At 40.7% G+C, this 24,017-nt stretch overlaps 1 protein-coding gene across 1 annotated transcript in view; it reads right to left on the bottom strand.

Moving 5' to 3' along the window:
* Positions 1-276: 276 nt before the first annotated feature.
* esamb (endothelial cell adhesion molecule b) overlaps positions 277-24,017 on the bottom strand; it is a 39,432-nt gene continuing 15,691 nt past the window's right edge. Inside the window, exons 3-7 of the mRNA XM_034169115.1 lie at positions 21,803-22,004; positions 11,990-12,145; positions 3,280-3,402; positions 1,628-1,757; positions 277-760 (exon numbers count right to left, since the gene is read on the bottom strand). Of these exons, the coding sequence (XP_034025006.1) occupies positions 289-760; positions 1,628-1,757; positions 3,280-3,402; positions 11,990-12,145; positions 21,803-22,004 (1,083 nt within the window). The 3' untranslated portion in view covers positions 277-288. The remainder of the gene's footprint in view (positions 761-1,627; positions 1,758-3,279; positions 3,403-11,989; positions 12,146-21,802; positions 22,005-24,017) is intronic.

Here is a 24,017-nt window from a genome sequence, read left to right as displayed (position 1 = left end):
AACCGACAACTTCATGACCTTGAACTTTGATCTCAAAATGGTCGAAAAAAAGTGCTCGTCCTCCACAATGTGTGATCTTTTCATCCCTGCATGATCCAGTAACATCTTTGAAAAGTGTAAAAAATATTTTAAAATGTATCAGAACGACAACTTTTATGAATCAGCAAAGAAAAAAGGGTTGAGAACATTTACGCAAACTGAAAAGAAAAGCAAATTGTCTTTTCTCACAAACTTTGAGGTTTTCATGGAGAAAGTCCTTTAGAATGAAGGAGAGTGGTTTTTTCTGGGCTACACCAGCGATCCGGCGTGGCTCTGAGCAGGCACCAGGATGGCGACAGCTCCTATGCGTGACAGTGCTGAGGAGCTGATTTGTGAGGACGCAGTGAGCGGGGGAGGAACCTGAGGCTGAGCCCCGTCAATCCTCTTGGAGACGCAAACTACGGGGCTCCGGAGCGCCTGCGGGGGGCCTCCGTTTGTACTGGGAGGTCGCTTGTGTTTCCGAGAAGGCGTCCCTCCAATGTTGTACCCTGGAAGTCCCTGGAGCGGGTTTGCTTCCCCGGGTCGCAGCTGGTAGGCGTTGATCACAGAGCCGGTGTCCGAAGCCGACATGGGCGAATAGGGGAAGTGGAAGTTGGGCTGATGGGGCTCCCGCGGTCGAGGACTTGTAGCTATCGAGGACAGAGTCCCGTTCTTAGACACAATGTCTGAGCCTGTGTTACTCTTTGCCCATGATACTCGTTTCGGAGCCTGAGCGTCCTCCCTGTGCCGTAAATAAACAAAATCAAAATTACACCAAAAATATAAATGTGAAGATTCAACTTGGTTGTGGTGTCAACTACCAAAAAATGAATTACCGCTAATGAGGAAGCTGCTTATATAGTTTTAAATTTACAGGTGGTGACAAGTGAAGGAGGTAGAGTCTCTGAAGAATGGACCCATTTCCTGTTGAAGGTTTGATGTTATGTGGGATCTGATCATTCACACTATGTTATGCCATGTTAGCCTGCTACCACCACATTCTCTCATGCTTGTGAGTTTCATGCTAATTTTAGCTCATTCGCACTGCATTATGTAACACTAGCAACTTCCCAAGACACAATAACTATTAAATCCATAGTGAATCACGGCTTTAAGGCACTCCCCTCGCACAAGTCTTCATCCATCAGTATGTATGTTTTTAAAAACACAAAATAAACCCTGTTGCTCATAATGGAGACACTCATGGTAACATTAGGTGTGATGTCAACGTTTTTGTCAGCACCAAGATAGCGGCAAGCTAAATACACAAAGTGTTACAAAAAGACTAATTTTACAAAATAAATAAAATAGTGATACAATGACGGCATGAACGGGTTATGAACTAAATCTTTATGACATATATATAATTTAAAAGGACCATGGAAGATGTTAATCAGTATTGTCCCAATAATTGCTCGAAGGAAAGACTAATATAGATTATCGCCAAATTTATTGGTTGTGATCACAATCAATTATATTTTATTATCAATTCATATTCCAATAATACTATAACTGCTGCCTTACAATACACAATAACCTCACAATATTATTATATAATATGATATGATATCACTGTTCAAACTTGGATGTTCTTTAGTGAAACTCTTACTTGATCTCATTTGCCATCTCCTCTTCAGTGTTCCGTCTCCTCCTCAGGATGACAATGAGGAAGATCACCATGGCAACCAGTCCCACCACCGAGCCCAGTGTAGCTGCTGTAATTATTCTTGTGTTGGATGCTGAAGAAAACGGCAGTTTTAAATGGCAGAACATGAGACTGAGAAAACTTAATAAGAATTTAAAAAAATTCTTTCAGGTTGTCTCTTTTTTCACTTGGGGTCACCACAGCAGATTAATATAGTTTTTTAATTACTTATTCTGTAATTATTAAAGAGGACCAAAAAAAACCCCTACAAGACAGAAAAACTCTGAATATGTTGGGGAAGGGGGAGTTGTTGTTCCCAGAATAAAATAACATTATGAATAAAGTCTACATGTATTTTGTGGACTTGGAGAAGGTGTATGATCGGGTATCCCGGGAGATACTGTGCGAGGTGCTGTGGGAGTATGGAGTGAGGGGATCCCTTCTCAGGGACACCCAATCTCTGTACTCACAAAGCGAGAGCTGTGTTCGAGTGTTCGGCAGTAAGTCGGACTCTTTCCAGTGGGGGTTAGCTGCTGCTGGAAAGATTATCACCAATCCTGTTTGTGATATTCATGGACAAGATATTGAGGTGTAGTAGAGGGGAGGAAGGTCTCATCACTGCTTTTTGCAGATGATATGGTCCTGTTGGCTTCAACAGCATGTGACCTCCAACACTCCCTGGATCGGTTTGCAGCCGAGTGTGTAGCGGCTGGGATGAGGATCAGCACCTCTAAATCTGAGGCCATGGTTCTCAGCAAGAAGCCAATGCATTCCCCGCTCCGGGTAGAGAATGAAGTCTTGCCCCAAGTAAAGGAGTTCAAGTACCTCGGGGTCTTGTTCACGAGTGACCTCGGGATCCTCCAGTCAGAGATGGTTAGTGTGGCCCAGGAAAGGAAAGTTTGGGGTTCCCTACTGGACCCGCGACCCAATTCCAGATAAGCAGTTGACGATATGACATGAAAAATAAAATTCTGAATATTTTGGGAAAAAAATAATACATCTGGGGAATACTATTATATCAAGCTGTAGATGTAAACAAGTATTGTATTAAATTATTGTATGGATGTCTCACTTGTTCATGTGGACAGTCAATGACGAGCAAACAGATAAACAGTGCCCCTAGTGGCTTGGAGAGGTACGAAGTTGAAAACATGTTTTAATGTGAATGAAATAATAAGTACAGTTTTAGTTTGTAAATAAAACTGATGTTTAACCATAATAATAATAATAATATTAATTCTACAAAGGACTGGTGTCCTGTCCAGGGTGTACTCTGCATTTCCTCCATGACCCTTAATTGGAATAAGCAGGTATAGGAAATTGATAAATTCATTTATGTACCACTTTCAAATCAGAAAATTTCAAAGTACTCAACATAAACATTAAAATATAACAACCATAAAACAAATTAAAACTCAAAACACACAAACTGCCAGAAACATTTAAATTACTGTAAAATAATTTTTAAAGCATATTCTTGAACATTTTTAAGACTGTCTTAACATATTGAACAGAATTAGACATTCTGCTAGTCATCAATTTTTAAAAGTAAATGATGAAATTATATTCCACTGTAATAACTGTGTAATTACATAAGAGATGGTGATGGTGCTCACCGGTGATGACCTCCAGGTTAATGGTGCAGCTGCTGGAGCCGGCGGTGTTGCTGGAGCGGCAGATGTATTTTCCTGACATGCTCTTGGTGAGGTTGCTTAGCCGCAGGGTGCCTTGTCTCTCATCTGTCAAACAAATACTTATATGTTCATGTAATGACAATTAAGTCATTAACAATGCAATGACACACGAGACTATCGAAACACTTAAACATACACCACAGGGTTTGTGTCAAAAGTATTAACACAAAATAAAACAGCGACATATAATAAAAACAATCTTGATCTTTAATTTGTTTAAGCTTGATGGGTTCAATATCTCAATTCTCAAACAAAACATTTGAGTACGATACTGAAAACTCACCTACGTAAAGTAACCCAAAATCCAGCATCTTAATCTCAACAATATATTAACAAAATTCTGATCAATGATGAGGAAATCTAAAACACCAGAGCTTAACCTCTTAAATCATAGAATCCCCAAATTTGGGGACTTGCCCTGTTTTGGAACATTTGAACACTCATAACTAACCAATGCTGACACCAACATACACTTATTATACATCAAAATGTCAAGCGAAGTCTCCTCTACAAAAGTATCCACAATCACATATCAACTAACCACAGCTGAAACACCAAGCAAATAAAGACATAAATCTGAATTCATTTTTTGGGGGAAAAAAAACCTCATTTACTCCTACCAAGTATTATTTACTTTCAATTTTTTTGCATCCAAAACATCCCCTAGGACCTTTTAGCCGATCCAAACTTTTGCATTTTTGACCTTGTACAAGCTGAGAAATAAATCATAACGTATGGGTAGGTGATTTTGGTGAAATAGGCTCGAGGGCTTAAGGGGTTAAGTGATTCCTCAAGGATTTCTGTTATTTTAACTGATTCTTTTTTATGTATTTGTTTTTCCATGGAGCAGGTTACATGGTGGTTGCTAAACATGTCAGTAGTTAAATAGCTAGTGTAGTATGTAGTAGGAGTTGCATGAGTTCAGTTATTTTTGTTAGAAACTGGTGTTTTGTCATGAAAGTTAAGTTGAGGTTGAAGAACCGCTCCGGATGTCATCAATAAAACAAACAGGAGTTGGAAATTCTTCATAGCTTGCAATAAAACGGGGACTTTGAGAACTGATTTAAGGTCATTCTGGGGTGCTGAATCCAAATCTGAGCTCAGATTTCCTGTATCACAATGTTTTTTTTTTGCAAATCAGCATGTTGCTTATTGATGGATTACGCAAAAGTTGCTCATTCACTCACAGGTTTGATGCCACTAATCACGCACAAATGCAGCTTCAAAAGCATAGTTTTTAAACCAGGCTCGCAAAATGTGAACAAGAACCATAATATCGTTCATGCCACCAAAGAGGTGTGCGAGACTGCAGCTTTTGCTTCACTGCTTAATATGAGAAATATGTTTTTATATCTCAAAAACACGATGTGACTGGCAAAAACTAACACCAGATTTGGACTCAGTGCTCGCAAATTACCCCAAATCCGTTGGAAAACTCCATGCAAGATAAACCGTGTTGACCAGTGTATTTGGAAAAAATGAACACTGACAAGAGATGTGTATATTTTACACACACACAAGTGTAAATAACAACAGGTTGTAATGCACAGCAATAATAATAATACCCTAATAACATCCAGTGCGTTATGTGCTAAGATAACCATTTTCATAAGGAAACAGATGTCTGGCCAGTTCAAATAATTACGTTTTGGAGCTTGCATCCTTCAACATGATCATATCCTAATAATGACCATATGCCATGTCCTATCAGGTTGTCCAATGTGACACTGGTTTATTTTATTCCTCACCATATTAGTTCACCTTGTTAGCGTTGCCACTAACATGTAAATTAGAATGTTCACCACACTGAATGTTGTAAGGTATCGTTGGTAAATTTACAGTTTATAGTAAAGAGAAAGTGACTACAAAAACTATCTGCAATCATCTCATCGCTCCCGCAGACCAGACTCAAAGGGGTGGCCCTCTGCTTTGGCAAATTAAATTATTAAATTATCAATAACAACAATCAGTGGAAAACTTTATGTAAATAAGTAGTGCAATTAATACAGGAAAGACACGCACATCCAGGATGTATAAAAAGGCGTGCTTGATCAACAAAAAACGATCAAAGCCAGAAAAACGCACCCAAAGCTTTGCATGAGTGACATGGCTTTGCCACTCACTATGTCTGAAGAAGGGCAGCTGCCCGAAACGTCACATGACTTTTTGTACTAATAAAGCTTTTTGCAAAGGAGCACTTTGGTTGTGCAGATTTTTCTGGCTTTGAATAAGTAGCACAGTGACATGAATAATTAATTCTACCTGAGAGAAAAGAGGAAATAAACTTAAGTCCAAATCAAAGAAAATGTTCAAATTACATCTGAAACAGATTGAGGAGAAAATGTTCAATCAGCGTCAATTTGTATTCTGTAGTGTTTTCAGTTCCAACTGTTGTTGTTATTAAGGAAGTCTATTGGTTGTTGTAAAAGGACACCCCCCCACCCCTTTTTGATCAGTTACATCATAAAGGCATTAGTGTTGGTGTAAAACAAAGCACAAACTAAAAAGATGACTGAAAGTGACTCAATGTACTCTAAATCTAATACAATACAAAAGATTTAAGGGGAAAACAACAACAACAACCCATCATGAAAAAATATAAATTTGGAAAATGATACGTTTCTGTAACCGTACTGCCACCTTACAAACCAGACCCCACCCCCCCGGCTTGATACTACTTAAAAAGAATACACAGCATTAACAATTTCACTGTTGGAAGAAACACTTTAAAACTGAATTTAAAGCATTTTAATAAAAGTTTACTATTTTGTTTGTACTGATAAAGTGTTAACAGATTAAAGTGATTTGCTGCCATAAAAAAAAATTAGAAGTAAATGAGGGATGTGGAAGAAAGCTCTAGTTTTACTTTGAATAAATTCTGTTTTATGTTTATGTAAATCAGCACTAGATTAACTCTGACATGAAAGAAAAAAAATGTTGATAACCACACAAAAGTAAATTTTGTTTTTTCTTTTAATACAAATTTTCTGGTAATGTTGCAGCTATATTTTTTCAACATTACAGCATTATCTTTAAAAACTAACATTAATCACGTAACATTGTGACCATAAGAATACGAATAAAAGTGTGAAATGTAGATTTTTTTTTTTAGTAACACAGTGACCTTTCTTTTAAAAAGTATAATTTTTGTCCTCCAACAGTAATGCTATAACTATGTAAGATTATGTCCTTTAAAACTCTGTCACACTGTAGCTTTAGTTATATAGTACTGACTTTTCTTTGGAAAAGTAAAGTTTTTAATCCTCAAATTAGTAACAGTACAACTATGTAACATTGTGACCTTTAAAACTTTGCCAAATTGTAGATGTTTTTAAATAACTTTTCTATGGAAAAGTACAACTTTCTCCACAAATAGTAATACTATAACTTTGTAAGGTTATAAGCATTAGATCAGATATATATAGATATATATAAAACTTTGTCAGATTGTATTTTTTATTTTTAACACTGACTTATTTCACAATTTTTAATGCCAAACAATAATACTATAACTATGCAACATTATGACCTTTAAAACGTAGTCAAATTGGAGTTTTAATTTGTAGTTCACTGACTTTTCTTTGGAAAAGCACAGTTTTTAACTTCAAATAGTAATACTACGTCTATGAAAAGGCACCTTGACACTTGTATGAATTTGATCCCCCCACTGGCACGTAATCTGGCGTGCCAATGATTAAACTCATCGTAAACTGTTGTAGACTGTGCGTGCACTGTGCACGGCTGTGTGCCAATGTGCAAAGAAAATTCTGAAACGTTCAAAATGTCTGGCACACAATTTTATGAACTAGCTGTGAACATTGTGTAACCTATTCAAGAATACTGCGTGTCATTGCACGCAGTGCATCTGATTATGTCAAGATGTTACATCTACAATAAACATAATTTTACAGATACATGATCTAACTGATGTGAAAATGTAACCATTTTACCAATCCATTACAATACATACGAGATATACTTTATTGATCTCACAGTGGAGAAATTATGCTTACACTCCAGTTACCTCAGACAGCAATTAGTCCACAATTATTACTTCTTTACCGTGATGGCACACATCAGAATTAAAGACAGCACATACACATTTGACATTGTTTATATGCACTAAATTTGAAGAAGTCCGTTATCCGAATTGAGGCAAGTGGGTGAAGGTCTCGCAGCAACCCTGAGTTGCGCCACTGTCAGCTGGGGGGGGGGCTGCAGCAGATAAAACTGCGCCGCCCCCACAGAAGGGAAGGGATGACGTGAGCAGAAGCCGGAGTGGGGTGTGTGTGATGGGGGTAGGGAGAGGGAGTGGAGCATGCTTCAGTCCTGTGAAACAGTTTACTGTCTTTGTGAGTTAAGAAACAGCCAAATGTTCACCAAGGCCGAAGACATTCCTCTGGAGGCAAACAGCAGGGCAATTTGTCCTTCAGGCTGATAAGCCTGCCGTGTTGTGGTTTGAGCAGTGAAAAACACTTTTTACAGCTTCACTTGAACAACCAAATCCCGATTATGAATTAAGACTATTCCCAATTATTAATTAAGAATGTTCCCCGTCCTCCAGGGAATATTCTTATTATACTCTATATTCTAAATAATTACCTTTGAGACAAGATTCCAAATACATTCTCCACTGCACAACGCGCAAGAGACAACCTGCAACTGTCGATAATTCTGGGAGTGATGAGATAATGGTTTCATCAGCCAAGTTCTGAGAGCAAATGTATCATGGGCTATGAAATTATTATTCTAATCCAATTACATTTTTTCCGCAAATCTGATTAGTTAATCATGTGATATTTAAGACCAAAAAATACCATGTAAACAGTGGAAAATATTAAAATCATTTCACATTTAATGTATTACTCCACACCCTGACTGTGCCACAGAGGTTATAATGAGTTGCTACATCGGCCTCTGTGGACTGCGTGTGCTGCTACGCAGATGTAAATAACTGCGCTGTCAACTGAGGGTGACAGAAACTAGTGCAGCGAGGATGATGCCAAACTGCGTGGATTTAATGGATTTAGCTGGATGGATTGATGGATTTACCATGGATACTCATTGCAGCTGACAAGATGGAGAAATCTGTAGGTCTGCTCACAGAATTTCCAGTCTGGAATAAAGATACTGCTGCAATAGTAAGCTTTGACGAGCTGACCGCACCCTTTCGCAACGATTCACCGACTGAATTATTTACAAAAAAATAAACCGTGCAAACATTGGAATGTGTTTGCACAGTGTTTGTGTTTGATGATTTGCGGACGTTAACGCTGGATTACGGTTGCAAATAAGCGTTGTACAAGCTCCGCCGGTAAAGCTCAATTTGTGACCATAAAATCCAGCATTAACATCCACAAATCATCAGACACAACAGGGTCTTTCCCTAATTTTATATAGTGTGGTGTCCAGTGGGACAAAGCGGGATGCATTAGCATGATAAATTGGATGGCAATGTGGGGATCAAATTCGTGCGTGTCAATGTACCTTAACATTATGATATATAAATTTTGTAAAATTATAGATTTTTCTTTATATAACACAACAACATTTCTATGGAAAAGTATAATTTTATCCTCAAACAATCACTACTATAACTATGGACCATCATGACCTTTAAAACTTTGTCAAATTTTTTTTTTTTTTTTTTTAGTACACTGACTTTTTTGGAAAAGTACAGTTTTTATCCTCAAACAATAATAATACAGCTATCCAACATTATGACATTTAAAACATTGTCAAATTATAAATTTTGTAACACCTTTTCTGAGGAAAAATACAATTTTCTCCTAAAACTATGTCACATTGTGACTTTGTCAGCATAATAGTAGAAATTAGTATTTTCCAACTTTAATCGTGTAGTATTACGAATTTATTAGTGGGAAAAAGCCACATTTCTAAAATACTATGAATGTTGTTCTACAAAAAATATGAATATAATTAGAAAACTGCAATCTTTGTCACAAATACTACTTTATTATAACATTACTATACCCCTGATGGAAAAATATATGTGTGCAGCATTACAATTTTTTCAGAACAGTACAACTTTGTTGTGTTAGTTTTACACATTGTATGAGATTCAATTTCTGAATTGTGTTGCTTTAAGAAAAATGTTTCAGGTCAGTTTTTTCCAACAGTGCCGATAGTACTCCTACTAAATCAGTACAGGTTGACTCCAAAAACTACGAGTCCTCTGGATACAAGATGGAGACGGGAAAAAATACTGGAACACAGATGATATGAAAGTCTTACCCATGAACCCAAGGACAAGAAAGGGCTGAGGACAGGCTCTCCATTCTGGGTTTTGTCAAAGATGGAAATGAGAGAGACAGAGTGTGATGTTGGAAAGAAATGGCTCAGACTTAAGGGAACGAAGTGGAACAGCGTGATAGGACTGTCCCAAAACCAACTTATGCCTTATGCATAACCTGTTAGTTAAGGAATCAACAGAAAATCATCCCAACTGATTTTATTTCTGGATGACTCGAGCACTGATGAGCAATTTCAATCTGCAGGGTTTGAACACAGATCCACATGTGGTGTCTGAATGCTGCACTACACATCCTGAGGACAACCCGCAGGCAGAGGGAGTACTTTTCATTTTGAGCCTGAGGACGCTTTCACTACAAACACACAAGGATCATAGGTCAAAGCCGTTAAGTCAATAATCAATCAGCCTGTTGAGGAACAGATGGCGTTTGTCTCTGCAGCAGGAAGCAAACGTACCAAAATATACTGCGAGCGAGAGCAGGATGCTGTGTGCTTCCAGGTCCAGTCCTGTCAATCTGTAAAGAGGATTTCACGCTACATGCCACAGCATAGATGAGCTTCCTCCTTTGAAAACATCCATCAGCAAGATGAAGATAACCAACTGGATCTTATTTAATTCGGTTACCTCGCCACAGAAGGCGGCTGAAAACGTGCTGCTATGACCAACGTGGAAAATTTACACAAGAGTGGAAATGATGTCATCACGGCACAGTCGTCCTCAAAGACCTGCCTTCTGCACCAATCTGAGCCTGCGTGGTAAACCTGAGGCTGCGAGGTCACCCCGAGCCTGCAAGGCAAACTTGAGACCGCGGTCACCCTAAGCCCACAAAATCATCCTGAGCCCACAAGATAAACTTGGGACCGCGAGGTCACCCCGAGCCTACAAAGTCACCCAGAGCACACAAGGTAAACTTGAGACCGCAAGGTTACCCTAAGCCCACAAAGTCACCCAGAGCACACAAGGTAAACTTGAGACAGTGAGGTCACCCCGAGTCCGCAAAGTCACCCAGAGCCCACAAGATAAACTTGAGATCGCAAGGTCATCCCGAGCCCGCAAAGTCACCCCAGAAAGTCACCCAGAGCCCACAAGATCAACTTGAGACCGCGAGGTCACCCTGAGCCCAGAAAGTCACCCAGAGCACACGAGGTAACTTGAGACCGTGAGGTCACCCCAAGCCCGCAAAGTCACCCAGCGCCCACAAGATAAACTTGAGACTGCGAGGTCACCCCAAGCCCGCAAAGTCACCCAGAGCCCACAAGGTAAACTTGAGACCCCAAGGTCAACCTGAACCCGCAAAGTCACCCAGAGCCCACAAGATAAACTTGAGACTGTGAGGTCACCCCAAGCCCACAGGGTAAACTTGAGATCGTGAGGTCACCCCAAGCCCACAGGATAAACTTGAGATTGCGAGGTCACCCTGAGCCCACAAAGTCACTCAGAGCCCACGAGGTAAACATGAGACCCCAAGGTCAACCTGAACCCGCAAAGTCACCAAGAGCCCACAAGATAAACTTGAGACCGTGAGGTCACCCCAAGCCCGCAAAGTCACCCCAAGCCCACAGGGTAAACTTGAGATCGTGAGGTCACCCCAAGCCCGCAAAGTCACCCCGAGCCCACAAGATAAACTTCAGATTGTGAGGTCACCCCGAGCCCGCAAAGTCACTCAGAGCCCACAAGGTAAACTTGAGACCCCAAGGTCAACCTGAACCCGCAAAGTCACCCAGAGCCCACAAGATAAACTTGAGACCGTGAGGTCACCGCCCACAGGGTAAACTTGAGACCACGAGGTCACCCCAAGCCCGCAAAGTCACCCAGAGCCCACAAAGTAAACTTGAGACCGCGAGGTCACTCTCAACCCGCAAAGTCACCCAGAACCCACAAGGTAAACTTGAGACTGAGAGGTCACACCGAGCCAGCATGGTCACCCTCAGTCCATGAGGTCACAGGACATACAGTGAGAATTTCTGATGTGTCATGAGGTCATCAGAAAGAAGAACTAAAGTTCAATTCTTCAGAGTTGTGGTGCTTCCAGTCTTGCTGGACAGTTTTGATAGTTTGATACATAAAAGTGGCTTAAAAAACAATGACTGGATATATTTCATACAAGGACCAAAGAATCCTTTACTTCTACTGGAATGACTTTGGGCTCAATCTTGACAGCAGTCACAAAACAAGTAGCAATCAGATTACAACAGGACAAGTTCTGCAGTTTCTCATCTCATTTCTATCCACAGGAGAAATAATATAATAATATGAATATAATTCAACTGGTTGATATTTAGTCCCCCTCCCCCCCACCCCCACCAATTTTCTTTATCAAAAGGAAAATCTCGATAAACGGTAACACAGAATACTAACTTTGCATAGGGGAGAAGTAGACCTCAGACATGGGAGCAGCTTTAGTCCATTTGTACTGAGGAGCAGGTTTTCCATGATGGGACCTGCAGCTCAGGGTCACGTTTCCCTTCACCACTGGGTTCCCCGTCACTGAGCACTCTGGAGGAGAAGGAGGAACTAGAGAGGAAGAGAACGGAAACACAGGAGTGTAAAAGGCTCCAAATGTACCAAAACAGATAAACTGATGGACCCCAGAGGTTAATCCACCACCAACGAAGCGCAGATTATCGAGGGCAGAAGCTGTAATACAGGAAAACAAATATTTTGAGTCTATTTCCATCTGCTGCTAAATGACGTAATGAGTACAGACCGTGAGCAAGTGAACCCTCAACAGATGTCCCACTCAATTTCACTCCCACATTTCCATAATGAATGAATGAATGATGATTTATTGTCATTACAACAAGTACAATGAAATTATCTTCACATCCACAATTACTACTAGTTGAACGTAATAATGGCACACATCAGAATTAAAACAAGTGCACATATACATTTGATTGTTAATGTAAGTTAAACTTTGAACAGTCTGTCAACCAAATTGAGGCAAATTAAGGTGGGTGACCACAGCAGTCATGCCGCGCAGCTGAGCTTTCAATCAATCAATCAACTTTTTTCTTATATAGCGCCAAATCACAACAAACAGTTGCCCCAAGGCGCTCCATATTGTAAGGCAAGGCCATACAATAATTATAAAAAACCCCAACGGTCAAAACGACCCCCTATGAGCAAGCACTTGGCAACAGTGGGAAGGAAAAACTCCCTTTTAACAGGAAGAAACCTCCAGCAGAACCAGGCTCAGAAGGGGCAGTCTTCTGCTGAGACTGGTTGGGGCTGAGGGAAAAAAACAGGAAAAAGACATGCCGTGAAGGGGGGCAGAGATCGATCACTAATGATTAAATGCAGAGTGATGCATACGGAGCAAAAAGAGAAAGAAACAGTGCATCATGGGAACCCCCCCACAATCTACGTCTAAAGCAGCATAACCAAGGGATGGTCCAGGGTCACCCGATCCAGCCCTAACTATAAGCCTTAGCGAAAAGGAAAGTTTTAAGCCTAATCTTAAAAGTAGAGAGGGTATCTGTCTCCCTGATCTGAATTGGGAGCTGGTTCCACAGGAGAGGAGCCTGAAAGCTGAAGGCTCTGCCTCCCATTCTACTCTTACAAACCCTAGGAACTACAAGTAAGCCCGCAGTCTGAGAGCAAAGCGCTCTAATGGGACAATATGGTACTATGAGGTCCCTAAGATAAGATGGGACCTGATTATTCAAAACCTTATAAGTAAGAAGAAGAATTTTAAATTCTATTCTAGAATTAACAGGAAGCCAATGAAGAGAGGCCAACACGGGTGAGATATGCTCTCTCCTGCTAGTCCCCGTCAGTACTCTAGCTGCAGCATTCTGAACCAACTGAAGGCTTTTTAGGGAACTTTTAGGACAACCTGATAATAATGAATTACAATAGTCCAGCCTAGAGGAAATAAATGCATGAATTAGTTTTTCAGCATCACTCTGAGACAAGACCTTTCTGATTTTAGAGATATTGCGTAAATGCAAAAAGGCAGTCCTACATATTTGTTTAATATGCGCTTTGAATGACATATCCTGATCAAAAATGACTCCAAGATTTCTCACAGTATTACTAGAGATCAGGGAAATGCCATCCAGAGTAACGATCTGGTTAGACACCATGCTTCTAAGATTTGTGGGGCCAAGTACAATAACTTCAGTTTTATCTGAGTTTAAAAGCAGGAAATTAGAGGTCTTCCATGTCTTTATGTCTGCAAGACAATCCTGCAGCTCAGCTAATTGGTGTGTATCCTCTGGCTTCATGGATAGATAAAGCTGGGTATCATCTGCGTAACAATGAAAATTTAAGCAATACCGTCTAATAATACTGCCTAAGGGAAGCATGTATAAAGTGAATAAAATTGGTCCTAGCACAGAACCTTGTGGAACTCCATAATTAACTTTAGTCTTCACTAATGCTGTTTCTGTACTATGATGAATTCTAAAACCTGACTGAAACTCTTCAAATAGACCATTCCTCTGCAGGTGATCAGTTAGCTGTTTTACAACTACCCTCTCAAGAATCTTTGAGAGAAAAGGAAGGTTGGAAATTGGCCTATAATTAGCTAAGATAGCTGGGTCAAGTGATGGCTTTTTAAGTAATGGTTTAATTACTGCCACCTTAAAGGCCTGTGGTACATAACCAACTAACAAAGATAGATTGGTCATATTTAAGATTGAAGCATTAAATAATGGTAGGACTTCCTTGAGCAGCCTGGCAGGAATGGGGTCCAATAAACATGCCGATGGTTTGGACGAAGCAACCAATGAAAATAACTCAGACAGAACAACCGGAGAGAAAGAGTCTAACCAAATACCGGCATCACTGAAAGCAGCCAAAGATAACGATACATCTTTGGGATGGTTATGAGTAATTTTTTCTCTAATAGTCAAAATTTTGTTAGCAAAGAAAGTCATGAAGTCATTACTAGTTAAAGTTAATGGAATACTCAGCTCAATAGAGCTCTGACTCTTTGTCAGCTTAGCTACAGTGCTGAAAAGAAACCTGAGGTTATTCTTATTTTCTTCAATTAGTGATGAGTAGAAAGATGTCCTAGCTTTACGGAGGGCTTTTTTATAGAGCAACAAACTCTTTTTCCAGGCTAAGTGAAGATCTTCTAAATTAGTGAGACGCCATTTCCTCTCCAACTTACGGGTTATCTGCTTTAAGCTACGAGTCTGTGAGTTATACCAGGGAGTCAGACACTTCTGATTTAAAGCTCTCTTTTTCAGAGGAGCTACAGCATCCAAAGTTGTCTTCAAAGAGGATGTAAAACTATTGACGAGATACTCTAACTCCCTTACAGAGTTTAGGTAGCTACTCTGCTCTGTGTTGGTATATGACATTAGAGAACATAACGAAGGAATCATATCCTTAAACCTAGTTACAGCGTTTTCTGAAAGACTTCTAGTGTAATGAAACTTATTCCCCACTGCAGGGTAGTCCATCAGGGTAAATGTAAATGTTATTAAAAAATGATCAGACAGAAGGGAGTTTTCAGGGAATACTGTTAAGTCTTCTATTTCCATACCATAAGTCAGAACAAGATCTAAGATATGATTAAAGTGGTGGGTGGACTCATTTACTTTTTGAGCAAAGCCGATAGAGTCTAATAATAGATTAAATGCAGTGTTGAGGCTGTCATTCTCCGCATCTGTGTGGATATTAAAATCGCCCACTATAATTATCTTATCTGAGCTAAGCACTAAGTCAGACAAAAGGTCTGAAAATTCACAGAGAAACTCACAGTAACGACCAGGTGGACGATAGATAATAACAAATAAAACTGGTTTTTGGGACTTCCAATTTGGATGGACAAGACTAAGAGACAAGCTTTCAAATGAATTAAAGCTCTGTCTAGGTTTTTGATTAATTAATAAGCTGGAATGGAAGATTGCTGCTAATCCTCCGCCACGGCCCGTGCTACGAGCATTCTGACAGTTAGTGTGACTCGGGGGTGTTGACTCATTTAAACTAACATATTCATCCTGCTGTAACCAGGTTTCTGTTAGGCAGAATAAATCAATACGTTGATCAATTATTATATCATTTACCAACAGGGACTTAGAAGAGAGAGACCTAATGTTTAATAGACCACATTTAACTGTTTTAGTCTGTGGTGCAATTGAAGGTGCTATATTATTTTTTCTTTTTGAATTTTTATGCTTAAATAGATTTTTGCTGGTTATTGGTGGTCTGGGAGCAGGCACCGTCTCTACGGGGATGGGGCAACGAGGGGATGGCAGGGGGAGAGAAGCTGCAGAGAGGTGTATAAGACCACAGCTCTGCCTCCTGGTCCCAACCCTGGATAGTCACAGTTTGGAGGATCCAAGAAAATTGGCCAGATTTCTAGAAATGAGAGCTGCTCCATCTAAAGTGGGATGGATGCCGTCTCTCCTAACAAGACCAGGTTTTCCCCAGAAGCTTTGCCAATTATCAATGAAGCCCACCTCATTTTTTGGACACCACTCAGACAGCCAGCAATTCAAGGAGAACATGCGGCTAAACATGTCACTCCCGGTCTGATTGGGGAGGGGCCCAGAGAAAACAACAGAGTCCGACATTGTTTTTGCAAAGTTACACACCGATTTAATGTTAATTTTAGTGACCTCCGATTGGCGTAACCGAGTGTCATTACTGTCGACGTGAATTACAATCTTACCAAATTTACGCTTAGCCTTAGCCAGCAATTTCAAATGTCCTTCGATGTCGCCTGCTCTGGCCCCCGGAAGACAATTGACAATGGTTGCTGGTGTCGCTAACTTCACATTTCTCAAAACAGAGTCGCCAATAACCAGAGTTTGATCCTCGGCGAGTGTATCGTCGAGTGGGGAAAAACAGTTAGAGATGTGAACGGGTTGACGGTGTACACGGGGCTTCTGTTTAGGGCTACGCTTCCTCCTCACAGTCACCCAGTCAGCCTGCTTTCCCGACTGCCCGGGATCTGCCAGGGGGGAACTAGCGGCGGCTAAGCTACCTTGGTCCGCACCGACTACAGGGGCCTGGCTAGCTGTAGAATTTTCCACGGTGCGGAGCCGAGTCTCCAATTCGCCCAGCCTGGCCTCCAAAGCTACGAATAAGCTGCACTTATTACAAGTACCGTTACTGCTAAAGGAGGCCGAGGAATAACTAAACATTTCACACCCAGAGCAGAAAAGTGCGGGTGAGACAGGAGAAGCCGCCATGCTAAATCGGCTAAGAGCTAGTAGCTACACAACCTAGCAGATTCCTAAAAACACACAAAGTGAATAATGTGTAAATAATTTAAAGGTGATTCAGCAGAAGGAGTGCCCCAATCAAGGCACCAAACAGGCCATGAAGCAGCACAGGCAACGCACGACAACAGCGAACGCACGACAACGGTGCTAAAATAAAATAAAAATCAACTAAACACGCTGTGGAGCAGCACAGATAATGCACGACAACAGTGCTAAAAGAGAAAAAAAAAAATAAAATAAAATAAAAAAAATAGAAACGAAAGCGTTAGCAAGCTAGTTAGCTTGCCAACGCTGATGAAAGTTAGCTAATAAAAGTGCTCCGTCGCGATGTTTCGACTGTTAGAGGTCTTCCTTAGGCGTTGGAGCACAGTAAAAAAGTAAAAAAAAAAAAAAAGTAAAAAAGTAAAAAAGTAAAAAAGTCTTGAAAAAGACTGTTAATTCAAGTCCAAAGCAGCAGGTAGCAGTCTCTGTGTAAACAGTCCCAACAGAGAGCCAAAATTCTGAGCTTTGGGGGAAGGAGTGGGAAGTGCGGAGGCTGGGGTGGAGGTGGGGGGAGTGTGTGTCCATGTGTGCAGGTGGGTTCATATCGGTCTCTGTCCTTGTATGCGTAGAGTCCAAAGTGGCCTTGTCGACACCAGGGCCGTTGGAATATTTCTGGAGGAAAACAAGTAGGGCATTTTGACCTCCGGTAGCTGATAAGGCTGCCGTGTTTTGGGTTTAGGCAGAGAAACAGAACTCCAATACGGCTTCTCTTAACTGTCGAGATGCGACTGTGTGAATATCCATTGGCCTCTAACATCAATTCCTTTGCAGGGCAGACAACTGCTCCGAGATGGCTTCCATCTTGCATTTAAGTTCAAAAGTTAATGCAGTCTGAGATTGTACAGCCTTGCCAACCTCGGTAATCATGATAGACAGATGTGGGATTGTGGTTTTGGTGGCAGCCGTCTTTCCAATTTTCCGGTACATCAGGGCAGTGCCTAATCCTAGTAGCAGAAGCCCTCCTACCACAATGACAATTAAGAATAAATCCTCAACGTCTTCCATGGAGAGTGTCCCCATGCACACTACGCGCCAATTCTTTCAGGCGTCAAGAATGTAGCCCGCGGGATAGGTTCCTTCTGGGCATGCAGGGTCCTGCAATCCTGATTTTCTTGTTAAAAGATGGTGTCAATAGCGTTGAGAGACCAGCTGATCGATTCCATGGTTATTCCTAATGTAGTTCAAAGAATTCTCAGTCTGGTGAAGTTGGGACTTTGAAGGTTGAGGCAGAGATGGAGACAAACAGGAGGAGAGGAGAGAGGAGGAGATGGGACCGTCCTCACCGGAGTAACAAACTGTTGTGTGTTGGGGGGTTTGGCTGGGTATTTTGGTGTTGTTTTCTTTTCTTTGCTCTCCAGGTGGTGTGCAAACTGGGTTTTTTGTCTGTGGAGAAGGTGCTGGCAGAAGAGTCCTTCACCCTCATCAGCATTATTGGCTGCACTTGTGGAGGATGTTCACGTGCAGGCCTAATGACTTGCAGCACCTGTGGATGATGCTCACGTGCAAACTTAAAGACTTTCAGCTGAAGCAGATAATGAGATGGCGTTCTGCATTTAAGCCATGAGTGATTCGAGCAGAATTGCCGGGAACTTGACCTTGTGACGTTCGTCTGTGAGACGCTGAGGACCGCGCCTGGGTTTGACACATCGTGCCTGTGAAGGAGGACGGGTGAGGGACACATGCTGTCAGCACACATCAGAGGTGATGATTGTCTGAATAAGTGTTAACAGTAATTTGGTATTTTGTTACGCAGTATATTTGAACATTGATGAGAATTGTGCAGCTCGCTTCTCACTGCCGTGGCGTACGGAATGATGATTCTCCACCTGTTGTGAGAGGCGACTTCGATCCATTTGGGCGCTCGAGAGCACGCCGTCCTTCACCTCGCCAGACAACCACACATTTATGTTGTACACAGTTATTGCACAGAAGGGAAATAAATTTGTTTTGTTTTTGGAACCGCTTTCTGGTTATTTTAGCGCTGGGTGCAGTCAGACGCTGGTCGCGCTCCTCAACTCGCATCTGCACATAACACAAACTTTTTTAATGATTCATCAATGAGAAGACAATGGACAATTTTTAAAATAAATCCAACTGAAACGATGAGAAAATGAGGCTGTGTCTCAATTCAGGGTGTCAGATCCCGCTTTTTTAGATACATGGCTCCGATGAGTGTGTTTGTGTACAAAACCAGCTCTCCGTCTCTGGGGTCCGACCTTCGTGTCTCCACGGGTATTACCCGGCAGGGCTGCACAAAGGCTGTTCAAGCTGGTGGCGAGGAGATTCGTCTAGCTGCTCACTGCCTCCATCCGGACGTCCACCCCGCTGAAGCTGATCTCGCACCCCGGTCGAATAGCCTTCTCAGGAACCAGGATACGAACCGGCCACGCCCGTTAATGGCAGCTTTCCTCTTATGGATCAGGGCTCTTGGAATGTTGCTAGATTTTGAATTTAGTGACTCGTACAGCGAGTCCCCAGGATGTGTTATTTTCATTAAAAAACCAGACTAACCTTTTAGAGCCTTTTTGATGTTGTACACACAATCTTTAACTTTTACACCTTAAGAAGCATCAATAATCCAATGTCTGAGCCTTAACACTTTAACTGCATGCTTGGAAATTTATTGCAGGTTTTGCAAGTGCCAATAACATAATCAACATAGATTATATGGTGATAATTCCACAACAGTAATTCAAGTATAATTAGAATAATGATTGGCAGAGATTTTTGTTTTTAATTCAATAATTCTGTCTGATCTTACTTTGACTGGAACTGGATTGACTTCTTAATTTTTTTCTAGGAGTGAGGGAAGGAGGTTTTTGAGGTTAGGGTCCCCAGCTCGATGAACTTGATTTCCTCTTCATCAGCTGTTAATCGTTAGCTGACCACGATCCTTGTGTGATGTCGTAATCCTTCAGGAAGTTAATCCACATAAGAATTTATTCCGTCTTCAATCAACCAAAAGTTGATCTAATCCATTCTGGTATGCGGTGATGTTCCTTGAGAGAGAAATCGTTGAACATTCCCCACTCAGACTTAAGGCCAGTGGTTACTCTCCGTTGTTCTGCTACTCCGTGACTGGACGGCCTGAGTGGGAGTTGAATCTCTCTCAAATGATCTTTTATGGCTCCAATCCTCTCACTCCACGATTCCAATTGATGCTCACAAGATGGTCAAGTCTTGTGATTTCCTCGTAGCAGGGGAGAAGTGGCAACAGCACCTCGAAGAATAACCCCGTTTTCTGGTGTTTCACAGTTTATATATGTGCTTGACTCTTGTTGTCCTCAGATGATCTTGGTTACCATGGGGACGCTGTTGACTCAAAACCTCCTCCCTTCTCTTTCTGCTTACTGGAAATCTCCGCAGCCCTTGCCAGTAACTTATTTCTCAAGTTCCTCTTTTCTGTTAACACTTCAGCTTTTCTGAGAATTCATTGTTTTAAATCATTTCTTCAAAATCACATCAATCATATTCAATCATTTCATTACAACTCTTTCACATAAAAACAATTCATATGATCATATACAAACATTTTTATTCCTTATTATTCATTTCATTTTTACCAACATCTTAATTATTTGATCAGTTGTTTAACATCAGCTTTTCTTGCCCTGCTTGCGACATCATCTTCACTTCCTCTTTTTCTCTGACTCTGCACTCTTTATGAAAAACAACTCATATAATCATTCATTTCACTTATTTGTAACATACTTTTTCTAATCAACTCTTAATTTTAACACATTAATACTTCATTTGATCATACTTATGTTAGAATCATTTTTAGACATATTCCATCGTCTTCATCACCGAGTTCATTCCGTGGGCCTCCCCATTTACACTGGAAAAGTCCGGTATGACCTCACTTACTCCGGGAAGGTACCAAAAACTGTGCAGTTTAATCCAACAGCATGTATATTAATTCCATGGCTCGTATTATATTCCAAGATGAAAACAAGCTGAAAGCAAGCTTAAAGTCATCTTTCCTGACAAGGGCCACATCCTTCAAAGGCTATCTAAGACCTGGCCTTCCGAGACCGTGGACTCAGACTGAGACGGTCCAGCTCACAGAGTACTTTGTCAATGCGTCATTAGCTTGTCCCACCCCTACCTCCTGTTGCCTAGCAACTCTGTCAGTTGCAAGCACGCATAGTTGCAAGCTAGTGTAGTAGTTGTAGTTTCATAACCATTTTTCAATACTTGTTTATACTATAATTATAAGCACTACTTATTTATAAGTGCCCATATGGAGCTCAAAATTGTCTCTTTTTTTAAACAATTTTATTTAAGAAACAATTTATCGGGGGGACCTGGTGGGGATCATGCAATGACGCTTGGGATTGTTTGGGCCACATAGGATACACAGGTTGTATCTTACGTCTTCAAGGGAAAGAAGGCTGCATTTATCAGCTGCATTCCAAGAAGCCTTCAAAACTGAATAACCTAGTCACACCACGATGACACATGCGTACTAAGGATGTAGGCTTTGACAGATGCATACCCTGAATTGGGACACAGCCTATAGTGAGGAAAATAATAATAATAATAATAATAATGATTCATTAGTACCCTCCTGAATCCAGGGGAGGTTTGGTTTGAAGCCTGTCCAGACTTACTGAAAATGCCTTTCTGACATGTCTGTCTGTTACAGATGAAGTTTTGCATAAAACGATAAACTGGGTGCAGGACCCGCTTGGTAAATTTAAATTTGCTTGGAATACTGGACCATCACGGCAGCCAAAAGAAACAGTAACTTCAAACCAAACAGAAAATTCTGGATAATTTTTTTTGGACATTTGGGCTGCATCTAGGATTGTCTCCTTCCACTTTCTTTAACGTCACATTTTGTTTGTGCAGAACAGAGTACCCTTCAAGTTCCAACAGTGTCAAAAATATCATTTGAAAACATTTTGATTAGCTGTAACCTTTAAAATTCTGCTGTCGTTACCTTTGACATTAAGAAGTATCTCTCCAGAAATGCCAGCACCTTTTGGGACAATGACGGTACAGAAGTAGCGTCCGGAGTCAGACTCGTGGGTGTCGTTGATATAGATGGAGAGGTTGGCCGATGGCATGGTGGCGCTGAAACCGACTCTGCTGGTGAAGTCGTTCTGGCCGTGTCCGACTTCACCCGAACTGAAGTTTATCACCTGCACGCAACCAAAAACACTTTACAAAAGACAATAAAACCACATGGACAGTCATACAGGCATGTTTTTAAACAGAAAAATTTGCAATTCACCAGTTGCTCATTATTATAAAAATATATACAGCGGGTAAAATAAGTATTGAACATGTCTCCATTCTTCTCAGTAAACATTTCTATTGACATGAAATTTTCACCAGATGTTGGTAACAACCTAAGTAATCTACACATACAAGCAAAAAAATAAATACATAAATAAGTGCCGAAATTAAGTTATGTGTAATAAAACAGAATGACACCTTCGTACAAAAGCCTTTGTTGGTAATGAAGCTTCAAGACACCTCCTGTATGAAGAAACTAGTCACATGGTTTGCAAAGGTGTGATATTAACTCAATCTTCCACAAAAGCCTTCAAATCTTGACAGTTCCGGGAACCGCTTCTATGAACTCTGATCCATGGCTGTGTGTTTAAGATCACTGTCTTGATGAAACGCCCACCCTCATTTCATCATCATCCTGGTAGATGGAAGCAGATTTTTATCAAGAATGTCTCAGTACATTTTCCCATTCATCCTTCTTTCAATTGTATTAAGTTTGCCAGTGCCATATGCTGACAAACAGCCCCACACCATGATGCTCCACCTCCAAACGTCACTGTTGGTGTGATGTTTTTGGGGGTGATGTGCAGTGCCATTTATGGTGTGTGAATTCAATTTTGTTCTCATCTGCCCTGACTATATTCTCCCGGTACTTCACAGGTTTGTCTAAATGTTGTGCAGCAAACTTTAAATGGGCTTCAACATGTTTTTTCTTCAGCAACGGAGTCTTGCGTGGTGAGCCTGCATATAGGCCATGGCAGTTGAGTGCATTATTTATTGTTTTCTTTGAAAGAGTTGTACCTGCTAATTCCAGGTCTTTCTGAAGCTTTCCGCAAGTGATAATTCTTTCAGTCCTCTGTCAGAAATCTTGCAAGGACTACCTGGTCATGGCCGGTTTATGGTGAAATGATGTTCTTTCCACTGTCAGATTAGCGCCCCAACAGTGCTCACTGGAACATTCCGAAGTTTAGAAATCCTTCTGTCACCAATGCCATCAGTATGTTTTGCAACAATAAGGTTGTGAAAATCTTGAGAGAGGTCTTTGCTTTTACCCATCATGAAATGTTTCTTGTATGACACCTTGGTTTTTTTATTGGCCATCAGTTGGGACTGAACCAGCTGATATTAATTTGGCCTGACAAGGGGCAGGATTGCTTTCCAATTACTGATAGATTTCAGCTGATGTCTTGGCTCTGCATGCCCTTTTGAACCTCCTTTATGTTTTTGTCCTGTGTCATTTCACATTATTACACATAACTTAATTTCTGTACCTATTTGTTTTGGTTTCGTTATACAGTGCCCTCCAAAGTATTGAAACAAGGTATTTCATACATTTCAATTTGTTTATGCCATTTCACGTACAAAGTATTTTTAAAAATGATCTTCCTTAAACTCAAACTCAAAGCAAATCTCTACAGCTTGACATGATGAAGTGGTATAGAGGAGGATTTTCTTTCACCAAAACATAAAATCTAGGATTGCATCTGAGATGTACCTTCTGGCAAATTGTATCTGAACTTTCAGGTCTTCTTTATAAGAAAATCTTCCTCTAAACCTCTTCATCATGAACGTGTATAACTGGTGACACAAAATGCAAAACATGCACAATTTCTTTAACAGAAGCCTACAACTATTTCTGGGTTGTCTGGGTGTCTTGGTGGCTTTCCTCACTGTTCTCCTTCTTGCACAGTCACTCAGTTTTTGAGAACTGTTTACTCCACACAGATTTACCATAGAGTGCCATACTGTATGTATTTCTTCATAATTTATGTAAATAAAGTCCAAGACATACTCAGTGACTTGGAAATGTTCGTGTATCCATCCCCTGACTTGTCTGAAGAAAAATGTCAATAAAATTGATTATTTACAGGTATTATACCAAGGTGTTCCATTATTTATGCAACCCATCATCTTGGCTT

Source organism: Thalassophryne amazonica, chromosome 4, assembly GCF_902500255.1.
Source record: "Thalassophryne amazonica chromosome 4, fThaAma1.1, whole genome shotgun sequence".
Classification (NCBI taxonomy): Eukaryota; Metazoa; Chordata; class Actinopteri; order Batrachoidiformes; family Batrachoididae; genus Thalassophryne; species Thalassophryne amazonica.
The sequence above is the reverse complement of the archived record's forward strand: the minus strand, read 5'-3'. Positions and strand labels throughout refer to the sequence as shown.